The sequence below is a fragment of the Felis catus genome, chromosome A1 (genome assembly GCF_018350175.1).
Source record: "Felis catus isolate Fca126 chromosome A1, F.catus_Fca126_mat1.0, whole genome shotgun sequence".
NCBI lineage: Eukaryota > Metazoa > Chordata > Mammalia > Carnivora > Felidae > Felis > Felis catus.
Genome location: NC_058368.1, coordinates 238,441,861 through 238,455,271, shown reverse-complemented (window position 1 = coordinate 238,455,271; position 13,411 = coordinate 238,441,861). Strand labels below are relative to the sequence as shown.

Below are 13,411 nucleotides of genomic sequence, written 5' to 3'. Positions count from 1 at the left end.
CCCAAGCCGATTCCAGCTGCGCGTGGTTCTCTGGCCAGGGAAGCGGGAGCAGCGCTGACGTGTTTCCTGCGCAGACTCCCCGCCCCTCCCTGTGCCGTCCGCCCGGCGGACCGGCTCGCCGCCCAGACACCGCCAGGTCTGCAAGTGGCCTGTCCCCCGGGGCGAGGGGGGGACCTGCCGGATGCCCTCGTTCCCGGGAGGCCGGTCACGCACTTCCGCTTCTCTTCGCGGCTTTGGGCTCCTTCGCTTTGAGGTCATGGTTCCTAAGGATGGAGCGCCACCGCCTGGGGACACAGCTGACCGCCCCCCTCCCCCGCACTGAGCTCAGTGGCCCCCAGGACGGGGAGGGCGGAGCCCCGTGGCCCTCTGGGCACTTTCATCACTAAGATCCTGGCTGATAAAGGCTCCAGATACCTCGGGACGGAGATGCTCGGCTAGGTAAGGACACTCACTTTCCGGGGACGGCGGGAGCCAAGGCCACGTGCGTGCGGGTGGGAAACCCCGTAAGCGGCCACGCGGACGCCTTCCTGGCCTGGTGTGTGCGCGTGCCCGGCGTGTGCTTGTGCGACGGAGCACACGCCGCAGGTGGTTGGCCGTTCACTCACTCCCCCCACTCCGTGGACTCCCCGTGCTGTGGGTGGGAACGTGAACGGCGGTGGACGTGAGCTCTGTGTTCCGTTAGACAACATTCGGGGGGTGACCGCGTCCGCGTTCACGCTGCCCAGGACTGGACGCGAAGGTCCGCGGGCGGGTTAGTCCCGGGGAGAAGGTAACGCGTCTGTTTGGAGCGGTGGCTCAGGGGCAGCACCCCGGACGGGAGGCGTGTGCGGGAGCGGACAGGGGACAGACGGGCAGTGCCCGTCGAGCGTTCGGAGCGCCGCTCCACCAGCCGAGGCCAGGGGTCTGGCGCTCTCCCACCGGCGGCTCCGGGGGGCGCAGCAGGGGCTTGGCCGGGGCCGCGGAGACGCCTCTTCTGCCCCCGGTTCCTGATGGAGACTTCCCGAGCGTGCGCGTCCCCGTCAAGCCCGTGCCCGGCGGGGACGTGAATGTGCCGAGTACCCAGAGGCCGCGGTAGGCACACCCCGTTGTCACCGCCACGGTTCCCACAGCCCATGGCGGCTGCTGCTTCCCGCCACACCCGGAAGCCCCCGGCTTCGAATGTGACTTGAACCCTTTGAGAGGCAACACCCAGTTCCGACAAGAAACAGGGCAAAGAAGTAAAAACCGTTTCACGGGTGAGTGCCACCTCGGGGCGCACCCTCCCAGCCCACCCGGCGGGGCCGGCTTCTCTGGTGCGTCACACCGAGCAGGGCCGTGGCGCATTCCCCCGTCCTTGGAGCGAGCGGCCACTTAACCGTCTTGTTGCGGTTACTTCTGGGGACTGTCGTGACCTGGCCGTTTCTCTTCTTCCACTTCTGAGCCCTTTACGGCCTTGAGAAGAGGCCCGAGCGCCGGACCCTTTCTCGTGGCTGCGCCACGCGGAGCGTTTGCGAAATCCCAGGAACCGACCCACCAGGCAGGCGGGCGGCCGCACACGTTTGGGTTCCCCGGGGTGTCAGCCGCTGCCCCCGGCCGGCAGGAGCGCGTTTGCGACAGAATTTCAATTCCGGGGCTTTCCAAACATGCCCCAGAAACCCCATCGTGACGGGTTCTCGGTCGTGGCCCAAGAACCGTCTGCGGTCGCGTTTCCAATCAAGAACGACACGTGACAAGGCGCGTCCTCAGGTACGTACGACTTTACACTTTATTCATTCCAGTGGAGACCAAAGCTGTTTCACGGAGCCCACCCCGGACCCCCGGTCCCCGCGGGGCCCCGTCGTCTCCGTCCCCACCTCCCACAAAAGGGGTCCAGCCATATCCACGTTCTGAACGCCCGCAGGTGCGAGGCCGCACGGAAGCACAGGAGGAACAAACATCCATCCCAAGTCTGCTTATCAGAGGCTTTTTTCCTGAAAACGCGCACGGCATTCCGTTCAAACAGCCCTTCATGCGCAGACGGGGAGGGGCCTCCCCTCGGGATATCTTAGTCTGTTCACCTCCTTCATCCGTCACTTGTACGTTTTCTCTCTTAAAAACAAAACTGTATGCATCTACAGTCACATAACTGATCGCCGTGAACCGCCAGGCTGTGTCTGGCCACCGCGGGCGCCCAGCTGGCACTGTCACGCTGGTGTGGTCGGGGAGGGGGCACAGCCGAGGCCGGGGGGCTTTTCCTTCACTCGTGGCCGTGGCCGTGGATGGAAATGCGCACCGAGAACTCCTGGGGAGGTTACAAACGCTTTTTCCTGTACTTCGGGCCTGGCGGTCACTTCCTACACAGAGGCCCAAGAACAAAATACAACTTACTTAGAAATTCAGAAGAACTTTCCCCCCAGGCAAACCCAGAGGCTTTGCTTCAGGGAACGGAGTGGAGACCACGGGGTTTATGTTGTGCTTTAAGGACAGGTTTCCAGCTGTGTGTCCAGGGAGTGATCCAGGCTGAGCTCCGGGGGGGGGGGGGGGGGGGGAAGGCGACAGGAACCTTCCCTTTCCTGCGTCTGCAGGCTGTGCTCCTCCCCTCGGGGTCACCAGAGGCCTGACGGCCTTCCCCAGACCTCCTGCCATCCGCACGGGCTGTCCCCCCGGCACCGGCTCCCGCGGTCTGCACACGGTTCCCTTCCCCCACAGCTCCTCCCCCTGCACACGTGGGACCCAGCACCGGGAGCAGGGACGAGGGTCGGCTTCCCAGCGGGCCCGGCCCTTCAGCCGGATGCAGCCCCCCCGGCGGCCCAGCACCACCGTTGAGGCCGCTGTGTGCACGGGGAGGCAGATCACGTCCCGTTACACGGAGACACCAGGCTGGTAACGTCTGTAGAAAAGAGGGGTCTGAAAAGGGTTAAAGAGGCAGATGGGAGCTCTGGGCCACGTGTGTGGGGGACCCAGACACGGGTGGACCTGGTGGAGAGAGGCCGGCAAGAGGCTGAAGTCAAAGCCCCACACAGCCTCGGACCTGATCACAAAACGGCCCGTAAATAAATATCCTCTAGCCCTGAAAGGAAAAATGAAGTAGAAAACAAGTTTTGTTTTTTTTTTTTTAAAAAACGCTGTGAGCTTCCCGAAGTATCTAAACGAAGTTTATAAAACGCCCGCGAGCGCCCACAGATACAGAAACGTTTAAAATTAGATGCGGCCCAGCCAGCCTGTGACCCCCAAGGTCGGCGGACGGTCTGTGCTGGGATGGAAACGCGCGTGACGCGCCCTGGTCTCAAGCGTGTGTCGCGCGTGCACGTGGAGGCCCGTCCGCCGGGCGAGCCGCCGAGAAGGGACACGAACGGGGACGTGGCAGAGACCGTGGTGGAAACGAGCCAGGATGGTCCGGGCGACGGGGACAGGCACCCGGCCACGCGGCCTCCCTCACGCGGGGCTGTCCACGGAGGAGCAGGGTGGCGAGCCCGAGTCTTGTGGATGGGCCTGAGGCCGGCGGGCGCACGGCCACGTGGAGGCGGGTGGTGACTGGGCCACGGAGACGCCTCATCTTGCCAGAAACCTTCATCCTAGTCCAGTTTCTTCCGGAAAGGTTTCCTCCCAACGCCCGAGTTTTCAGGGCTGAAGTCAGCGCAGAAGCCGTTGGGGGCTGGAGCTGGGGGCGTCTGCGGGCAGCTCTCAGGACGCGTCTGGTCAGGGTAGAGGTAGTCCTCTGCAAAGTCGGGGAACGCTTCTGCAAACCTGCGGAAGTCGGCTGAAAAGACGGGCGCCTGGGTTACAGGGGGACAGACGTCTGGAACCTGGGGCCCCCATGCCTGGTTCTGCATGGGCAACCAGCTTCCATCTCACACCCTCCCGGGAGGGCTGGGTCCATGTGTGTGGGGAGGGCTGGATCCATGTGGGGGGAGGGGGGAGGAGTGGGGCCCATGTGGGGGGAGGGGTGGGGTCCATGTGGGGGGGGGAGGGGGAGGGCTGGGGGTCCATGTGGGGGGGGGAGGGGGAGGGCTGGGTCCATGTGGGGGGGGGAGGGGGAGGGCTGGGTCCATGTGGGGGGGAGGGGGAGGGCTGGGTCCATGTGTGTGGGGAGGGCTGGATCCATGTGGGGGGAGGGGGGAGGAGTGGGGCCCATGTGGGGGGAGGGGTGGGGTCCATGTGGGGGGGGAGGGGGAGGGCTGGGGGTCCATGTGGGGGGGGAGGGGGAGGGCTGGGTCCATGTGGGGGGGGAGGGCTGGGTCCATGTGGGGGGAGGGGGGAGGAGTGGGGCCATGTGGGGGGAGGGGTGGGGTCCATGTGGGGGGGGAGGGGGAGGGCTGGGGGGTCCATGTGGGGGGGGAGGGGGAGGGCTGGGTCCATGTGGGGGGGGAGGGGGAGGGCTGGGTCCGTGGGGGGGAGGGCTGGGTCCATGTGGGGGGAGGGGGGAGGGCTGGGTCCATGTGGGGGGAGGGGGGAGGGCTGGGTCCATGTGGGGGGAGGGGGGAGGAGTGGGGCCCATGTGGGGGGGAGGGGTGGGGTCCATGTGGGGGGGGAGGGGGAGGGCTGGGGGTCCATGTGGGGGGGGGAGGGGGAGGGCTGGGTCCATGTGGGGGGGGAGGGGGAGGGCTGGGTCCGTGGGGGGGGAGGGGGAGGGCTGGGTCCGTGTGGGGGGGGGGGGAGGGCTGGGTCCGTGTGGGGGGAGGGGGGAGGGCTGGGTCCGTGTGGGGGGAGGGGGGAGGGCTGGGGTCCATGTGGGGGGGAGGGGGAGGGCTGGGGTCCATGTGGGGGGGGGAGGGGGAGGGCTGAGGGGGTCCATGTGGGGGGAGGGGGAGGGCTGGGGTCCATGGGGGGGAGGGGGGCTGCGCATGAACGGGGCTCAGAGCCATTCGGCTTTGCCGCCCTGGGGAAATCTAAGGCGAACGTGCTCTTCGAGGCGCAGGCGTACTCCGGGTGCTTGGCACGTGCAAAGGAGCCGCTGTTCACCCAGGAGTCGGCTCAGAGGCAGGACAAAGCGTCCACACCGTGACCTGATAACCTGCGAGGCAGCCGCCACTGGTGACCCGTCTACGCGCTGGAGACACCAGGGTTGCCCTCCCGGCCAATCACCTGAGTGGCTCTGAGCCCCCGCGTCGTCTACCAGGCCTGGGACCCAGTCTTGGGGTGGGGAGTGCCCCGGGGCGCCCCAACGGCTTGGAGTCGCTCTAGGCCTGGGTGTGGGAGGGCTTTTCTGGAAGGTGCTCACTTGGCACGTCATCACCACGCCTCAGTGCGCCCTGACAACACCACCTGCCCTGAGGTGGAGATGCACGCGCGCACACACACACACACACACACACACACACACACGCTCACGCTAAACCAACACACGTGTCTGACATTTGGACGCAATTTAAAAACACATCCAAACAAGACACGAACAATGACCTTTCCTGAGCAAATGTCTACTGTTTTTTTTAGCGAGGAAACATTCACTTCCAGACGTGCGCACTGGCTGGTGTGCACAGGGGGCTGCCTCCTGGGGGTCCTACTGCCCCTCCCCCTTCCTCCTTGGCCTGCAGGTGGGTTTCAGGTCTGAGTCCCCGAAGATCTTGGCTGTCCCACTTTGCGTGGTCGAAAGCGATGAGCCAACCCCCCACCCCCTCCCTGCAGCGGTCGGTCCTGATGGGGCTGGCTCCCCGCCTCCACGGAGAAGCCGGATCGCGGACCCCCGTGGGCGGCCACGGCCCGGCCTCAGCACACACCGCCCGCTGCCCTCGGGGGTGGCATGGATCTGGGGTTCCGAACCTGGGCTTGAAGTCTGGCCCTATTAATTCCCCGCAGGGATCAGATCCCAAGTGGCCTAACCCATCCCCGCCAGGTCTGGGGAAGAATCTTCCTTCGGACAATCTTGTGTAGCCCGAGACACCGCGGGGCCCTGGCGAGCATGGATGGTGTCTCCCACAGCCCGCCTCCTGGGCACACGCCTGCACAATGCAGCCGTCCTCCCCCTGCGCCCGGGCTGCTCACCAAACGTGATCCTCCCCGTCTCCTCCTCGTCGATGGCCCGGAAGAGGTCGGTCACGGTGAGCTCGGCCACGCCTAAGGCGGTCTTGAGGATGCTGGACAGGGCGCCTTCATCGACGCAGCCGTCCTGTGACCCGTACATCTGGAGGCAGAGGCAGGTGTCACCCACGATCCCCCAACTGTGCAGAGGCCCTGACCCCACGGCTCCTACCCCCAGGAGCATGGAGGTCTGCGCCACACCCAGCTGCCCTAGCAGGGGGCCTCCGGGTGGTGGGACGTGTGGGTGCTCAATGAAATGGATGTGCCACCACCGTGCTTGACCTCGAGGGGGTGGCTGACCCACTGACCTTTTCCAACAGCTTCTGCTTAGGTTCTGGCGAGTGACCGAGAGTGCCTGTGGGGCTGGCACCAGCTGTCAACCGCAGCGTGAGCACCCCAGGGCTGGTCACCGTCGGTCTGCCCGTTAGCCGGGGGCCGCCCTCTCCCAGGCTCCCCCTCCTTCAGTGGCCTGAGAAGCCTGCCTGTCCAGTGGGACCCCAGCACTGAGATACAAGCACTGCCTGGCTTATACATCAGGCTCTCACGAGTCTGGCTAATAGGAGTTGCATCTGGGGGCATCTGGGTGGCTCAGTCGGTCGAGCGTCCAACTTCGGCTCAGGTCATGATCTCACAGTCTGTGAGTTTGAGCCCCGCACTGGGCTCTGTGCTGACAGCTCAGAGCCTGGAGCCTGCTTCGGGTTCTGTGTCTCCCTCTCTCTCTGCCCCTCCCCTGCTCATGCTCTCTGTCTCAAAAACAAAAACCTTCAAAAAAAATTAAAATAGGAGGCGCATCTGTAACAAGGAGCCGTTCTCAGACCCTGACAAAACTGTGTTTCTGGGGAGTGAAGCCGGCCCAGCCCCATCCCAGCTGACAGTGTCCTGGGGAGGCGGCCGGGTGAGGGCACGTGAGCCGGGACCCCGTTATGGGTGTTTCTCAGACTCTCAGAATCCCGGGGATGTGGTGGAAGGCTCGGCGCTGGCCACACAGCCACTCTGCAGCCTGAGCCGACGCGCTGACGAAGAGGCCACGGTGGGAGAGCAGACCGGGTGCGGGCTGCGCCGGATGGATGGCGTAGGGCAGCCCTGTCCAGGCGCCCCGGAACTCACAAAGATCCTACCCCATGCCCTTCTTGTGAGTGTGGACCACGAACTGCAGGAGGAAATGGATTGAGGACCTTTTGGGCGTTTTCACAAACGACGGCTGACACGAGCTTACGTGAGAACGGCAGCTGGGCACAGAGGAAGCCCGTCCGTACCGCAAGGGCTCGTAAACGGGTGCGGCAGGCCTGATGTGATCTGCGTCTCGCCGTCCCTACAAACTAACCTCATACGCACTCCACACTTACCCTGAATGCCAGTTGGATGGTGTCCAGAGTCCGGGACGGCCGGCAGACGACGGACAGGGCGACGACATACTCCCGAGGATCCATCGTGCCGTCTCCACTCTGGGAAAGAGACACATCCTCAGGGCACAGCTCGGTCCCTCCGCGTGCGAGTGTGGGGCGGTGCTGGGGTGTTAACGCTAATCCCTGGATATTAACGGGAAGGTTAGGGGCATCCGGGTGGCTCAGTGAGTTAAGTGTTCGACTCCTGACTTCAGCTCAGGTCACGCCTCACAGTTCCTGAGATGGAGCCCTGAGTCGGCACAGAGCCCGCTTGGGATTCTCTCTCTCACTCTCTCCCGGGCCCTCCCGTGTGTGCACCCGCTCTCTCTCTCTCTCTCTCTCTCTCAAGATGAACTTAAAAAAAAAAAAAGTTCCACTTGATTTGCTATTACCTGCTTACATGAAATGCGTATTAAAAATTTTTTTGTGTGTTTATGTTTTATTGAGAGAGAGAGAGAGAGAGAGAGAGAGAGAGAGAGAAATGGACCGTGAGCAGGTGAGGGGCAGAGAGGGAGACACAGAATCCAACGCAGGGTCCAGGCTCCGAGCTGTCAGCACAGAGCCTGACGCGGGGCTCGAACCCACGGACCGTGAGCTGAAGTTGGACGCTTAGCCAAATGAGCCACGCAGGCGCCCCACGAAATGAGTATTTTGTAAGAACATTCACGGCCGACTGGCCTTTACAAGGTGATCTCAGCACACACCCTTTTAGGACATTACAACTGATTCTCAAAGTCTATGAGAGGAGCACGTGAAAGTTCACGCAATGCGGTGCCCGCTGCCTAAGGCTCTCCTAGAAAACCCCAGCAGACAGCAAGGCTCTCATCTGTGCCCGAGAACCTAGGTGAGCACGTGGAAAGGTGGGCACCCAGCCTGGCCTGCCGTGCGCCCATGTTGCACGTCCCTAGGGAGCCTGCGGGCCGGGCTGCTGTTGAGTGAGCAGGCCGCCACGGGGCGTGGGATGAGCCGGGACGGGGAGGTGGAGGCCTCGCGGGCGGGGAGATTTCTGGCACAGGGGTGGGGGCACAAGGGTCCCTTGCCGTCCCCCGAAGGGAAGGGACAGGCTTCCCTGGGATGGCACCACGCCCGTGGTCCAGGCGGGGTGGCCTCCGGAGCGAGCTCAGGGGCCGGGCAGGTGAGTTCACTTCGGGCCCCTCAGCCTCTGTGTTCCCGGCCCTTTAGCTTCTGGGTCTGAGGGTCTTTGTGTGGAACGGGGAGTGTCTGCGTCGCAGGGCCACTGGGCGCCCAGGGTGGGAAGTAAGACCTAACAGCCGCGTGCCGCGGCGGGGGGTCTGCGGGTCCCCACCCGATGCACGTGCCGGGGACGCCGCCCGCTGCTGTGTTCCAACGCGACACCGTGGCAAAGCGCCAGCGTGAAAGCAGCACCACGGCTGGGGCTCCGATGACGGGAGCGCGCGCGGCCAGGACGCAGCTGCGAGCGGCCTTTCCGCGAGGGGCACCCTCCAGGCCAGCCCGCCGGTTTGTGACGGCGGCACACGGGGCCACGCACTGCGACGCGTCGGCAGGACGCCCGTTCACCGTGACCTGTGAGTGCCTGTGGCGTCTCTGACGTGCCCGAGTCACACGCTTGCCTCTCCTCGGTCCCGCCACGGGCCAGGCCGCACGGAACGTGGCACGTCGCCACAGAGGACACGCTGTGATATTCACGTGGAACGTGCCGTGCTGTTCACACGCATTTGTGGCTGAAGGGGCTGCTCGGCACATGGCCTGCCGTGGGACTGGCCGCCACGGGGGTCCATCCCTCGGCGCCAACATCCGGGAAAGAGCGGGCGTGGCAGGCACGGCCGACCGTGGCAGCCACCGCTCCCGGCGTGTGGTCTCCCAGCTCTACTCCCGGGGCCCAGCTGGTGCGGGTGGCCGCGGACCCCCGGTCCAGCCACGACACGTGACCCGACTGTGACGCATGGCTGGCGGGGGTGAGGGACGCTGTGCTGGGGGGTCCTCTCGCGCTGGACGGGAGGTCCGTGGCGACCCCAAGTGCCGATCATCGGGAAACAGGCCCGTTATTTGGGAATTCTGGATTTCTGGGGAAGGGGACACTGATATTACTAGGTTTTTGGCGGTCCCACCGTAAAACCCCAAACCACAGGTACGTTTATCAGCAGACATTAACTTAAACGTCCGACTTCTGTGTGCGCTTAACAGCACGGGAGAAAACTCTGGGCGGGCTGGTCGGACGGGCGCGGAGGGGTCGTTCCCGCCCTGCTTCCTAAGTCTCCAAGAGATGCTTCTATCGTAACAAAACAATGTACACGGAAAAGCTGGAGGTTTTGCCTCGAAACCGCTCACAGGGCTATGGCCCCACCTCATCAAACAGGGAGAACAGGTCTCGTAGTGTGTCTGAGACGGGGACGCCCAGGTACTCGGCGAACTCGGGGAGGCCCACCCTGCGTCCCCCCTGCGTCTGGGCCCGGTCGGAGTATTTATCCAGATCTTTCTCCAGTGTTTCTGGTTTCAACCTACACAAAAAGAGAAGGAAGGACATTTTTCGGTAAACTTACAGCATGCTCAGAGCAGGAAATGTACTGTTAGAAAATTCAAGACAAGAGTGAAGTTGCTTTTACAACAAGAGGCAAGTTCATTTAAAAAAAAAAAGTGTTCTAATAATTTTGCCTCAGCGTCTACAGGAACGAGGCCCCGCCAGCTGTGGGGACTCACCCTCGGGCAAGTGGGGGCGGCCGCCGGCCGCGCTGTGACGGTCCTCCGGGTGGAGCCCACGGAGACCGCTGCCGAGCACTGGGGGTCTGCAGTGGGTGTTCGGAAACCCCCCGAAACCCTGAGCACAAGGCCTTCTATCTGCTCGACGGCCCCCGCGGACCCTCCGCGCCCACTGCCATCGGGTGAGTGAGCAGGTAGCCTGACCACCAACAACTGCAGGGGTGGGGGCCCCTGCGAGGGCCTGACAGAAGTTTCCGGAAGCTTCCTGTCTGAGAAGCGGCGTCTCGGCAGTGCCCTTCAGAGCTCTCCCCGTCGCCGAGCAGACCACTCGAGCTCCGTCAAACCCGCCGCAGCCTCGAGGGAGGGCCGTTCCGGGCTGCCGGCTCGAGTGAGAAGAAGCAAGACTCACCCCAGGCCCCTCACCAGCCGGGCGAACTCGAGAAGGCAGGTGTCCGCGGGGAGACGGAGCTGGCCTTCCGCCAGGGCCAGCTGGCAATCGTCATACGTGTAGTCGGTCACCGAGACGCCCAGGGCCCTGCGGGAGAGGAGGGCACCCCGTCAGCCCCCCCCCCAAGCGGCACAGCAAGGAGCCCGTGCAGGGCGACCCCGGGAGCCCGGCGCTGGGGAGGGCGTGGGGCGGGCTGAGGGCGAAGCTGGCACCCCTCCCCTCCCCCCGTGGGACACGGGTGACATTCCTCATGCACTCCCGGCTGCCCTAAAGCTGAGAGAAGGAAAAAGCACACGGTTACCCGATAGAGTTCACGGTCCTGCGGGACGTGAGTCTCAGTCGGTGTGCAAACATCTTAGTAAATTACAAGAAAAGGCGACCTTGTCAACAGCCCCATCTCCAGAAGCCTGTAGGCTCCGTTCCCCGCAGCCCCCACATCACCCCCCACAGCGCTGTGGGGACAAAGGCCAGGAGAAGTGGCAGGTAACGTCAAACTTCCTCGTGACCTGCGGCCCACGGACAGAGGCCTGCGGCAGGTCCAGAGGAGAACACCTGCCCAGAACCCCCTACTGTCCCAGGGGTAAGGCCTCCCCAGGGGGAAAACAGCCTTAGCTTCCCAACGGCAAGGCCTCCTCTCCTGGGATCCTCCCGGGCACGTGAGAGCCCTCCTGCCAGCCTTCCCGGGTCCTTTACAGACCGAACCTCCAGATGCAGAACCGCCCCAGCACGCTCCTCCTGCCCACGGCCCTGTCCCCGCGCTTCGGCGAAATCCCCCTCTGGCACCGAAGGTCTCAAGACTTCTTTCCTGGCCGTCGGCAACGGACCCCCCACCCCTCCAAAACCCCACCAGTGCTAAAGTCGCAGCGGCCCCACCTCACAGGCCCCTCCCCTGTGGCTCCTGCCTCGTCCACACAGCAGCAGCACCTGCCGCCCCACACGTCCCACGTGAGGCGCACGGTGGCTGGTGCGCGAAGACCTACGCTTGCGGACGGCGATCCCTGCCTCTGGGTCTAAGAGGTTTATGTGCCAGCCACGTTTCTGTGGTACTCTTGTGGCCCCGTGAAAACCTGTTTCAGTTCGACAACAGGAAGAAACTGCTATGAATACACGTGGTGTCGGGGTGGGTGTGCCCGTCAAGGACAGAACACGTTTCCCAAGAAGGGACACCCACTGGACGACCACGCGACGGCAGCTGGAGAAGAGATTCGCACCGGAAAGCCACGGCGCACCTGTGGCGCTGGGGGCTGACAAAGAACTCCCAGAAGCAGGATGAACCGTCCGCATCGGAAGTACGCCCACATCGATAAGTCTTAAAAAGTGGGGCGTCTGGTGGCTCAGTCGATGGAGCGTCCGACTTCAGCTCAGGTCACGATCTCACAGTCGGTGGGTTCGAGCCCCGTGTCGGGCTCTGGGCTGACGGCTTGGAGCCTGGAGCCTGCTTGGGATTCTGTGTCTCCCTCTCTCTGTGCCCCTCCCCTGCTCACACTCTCTCTCTCTCTCTCACAAATAAACAAGAAAAAAAACTTGTAAAAACTGGACTAAAGCACACGAATATGTGAAAATTTCTAGTAAGCAGATGAGCAGTTCTCAAGCCCGCCTCTCAGGGGCTCGTCACCCGGCCCAGCGCTCTGTCCCTTTGGATCCTGCGGGCACAGCACAGCTGTCCCTTGCGATTCCGGCACCCGGCAGCCTTTAGGCAGGTGAAGCCGGGGAAGGCCGGGTGGGAGGAACCCACTGAAAACGCCCTCTGGGCCAGGACCCTTGTGGTTTCCCGAGTGCCCCCTCCCGTCCACTCCTGCATCCCCCCAAGATGGGGGTGTCTGGTGGGGCCCCAGCAGGACAGACGGACCCCACCTGGAGGAAGGAGGGGAGGATGAGGGGGTCTGAGCAGGGGCGGCGTGGTTCCGGAGCATCAGCCCTGGCTGCAGCCCTCGCCCCAGAGCCTGCACCGGCGTTCTCACGCAAGCCCACGCAGGCACCCGCCACGTACGAGCCCGTAACCGGAGCCACGGGGTGGCGGATGCTCAGCACGCCGACGTGCACAGAAAGTTAACGTGTCAAGTCCACACGGGGCACTAAACAGAAAAGCTTATCAGCAAACCCCAAACTTCGGTTACTTGGACCCTGGGGCCCCAGGCTTCGCGGCTAGCACAGTATTACCACGGTCCCCCTGCCAGGCAGCCGGCGGGTGCCTCCAAGAGGACACCGCCCCGCGAGGGGGGGTCTCACCCGGAAGTCCCGCTGGTCTAACAGTGGCAAGGGGCCGCTCTCATCAGACTGACGGTGCCCTGAGGTCAGAGGCGGGGCTCAGCCATCCTAAAGCATTGCATCAGGCTTCTGAAAAATGTACGTCTCCCATTAAAGGAAACCTCAATGGTAGAAAACTCACCAAGTGTTGGACCCTGGGCCCCTCCCCTAATGACCGAGAGGACCTCCCACCGTTCCCACAGCCCCTCGTGGCAAGACGGTCCCACGAGAGATCGTGGGTAAGGAAGCGGGTTCTGAAGCGGCTCTCCCACAGCTACTAGGATCCCCGTGTGGGGACAGGAGCCGGAATGTACCCGGAGCGTCTTAGACTGTCCCTCAGGGACCCGGGCTGTTTCCAGGTGGGTCCGGAACCAGGAAGGGGACACCCCACATCCCTGTTTCTGGGTTCTCTGCCCTTTTCCACTCAACGTATGATGCTTGTCCTCCGTTAACAGGCAGAGTTTGTGAGATACTCATCAACATTAATGGCTAATTTATTTGAACGGGAATAAAAAAGAATTCACACCCGTCAAGCCTTCGATTCTGTAGGGATTATTTACCGAGAGGCTGAAGCAAGGTGTCACCGAACGCCCTGCCTTGAGTCACATGTATCCTGGTGGCCAGCTGCTGCCTGTGTGTCCGGGATTCTGAGAGCGGGAGGGACACGGGCTGC

At 63.4% G+C, this 13,411-nt stretch overlaps 1 protein-coding gene and 1 long non-coding RNA gene across 5 annotated transcripts in view; one reads left to right on the top strand and one right to left on the bottom strand.

Annotated features, from left to right (window-relative positions):
* LOC109492418 lies at nt 1-5,371 on the top strand. The gene is made up of 2 exons (XR_002146266.3): nt 1-438; nt 4,877-5,371. It is a non-coding gene; the product is annotated as an uncharacterized LOC109492418 (long non-coding RNA).
* Nucleotides 3,022-13,411, bottom strand: part of LPCAT1 (lysophosphatidylcholine acyltransferase 1) — a 53,996-nt gene continuing 43,606 nt past the window's right edge. For all 4 annotated transcript variants that reach the window (XM_019813062.3, XM_023239800.2, XM_019813061.3 and 1 more), the window contains exons 10-14: nt 10,453-10,578; nt 9,691-9,844; nt 7,326-7,424; nt 5,944-6,082; nt 3,022-3,718 (exon numbers count right to left, since the gene is read on the bottom strand). In XM_019813062.3, the coding sequence (XP_019668621.1) occupies nt 3,534-3,718; nt 5,944-6,082; nt 7,326-7,424; nt 9,691-9,844; nt 10,453-10,578 (703 nt within the window). In that variant the 3' untranslated portion in view covers nt 3,022-3,533. The remainder of the gene's footprint in view (nt 3,719-5,943; nt 6,083-7,325; nt 7,425-9,690; nt 9,845-10,452; nt 10,579-13,411) is intronic.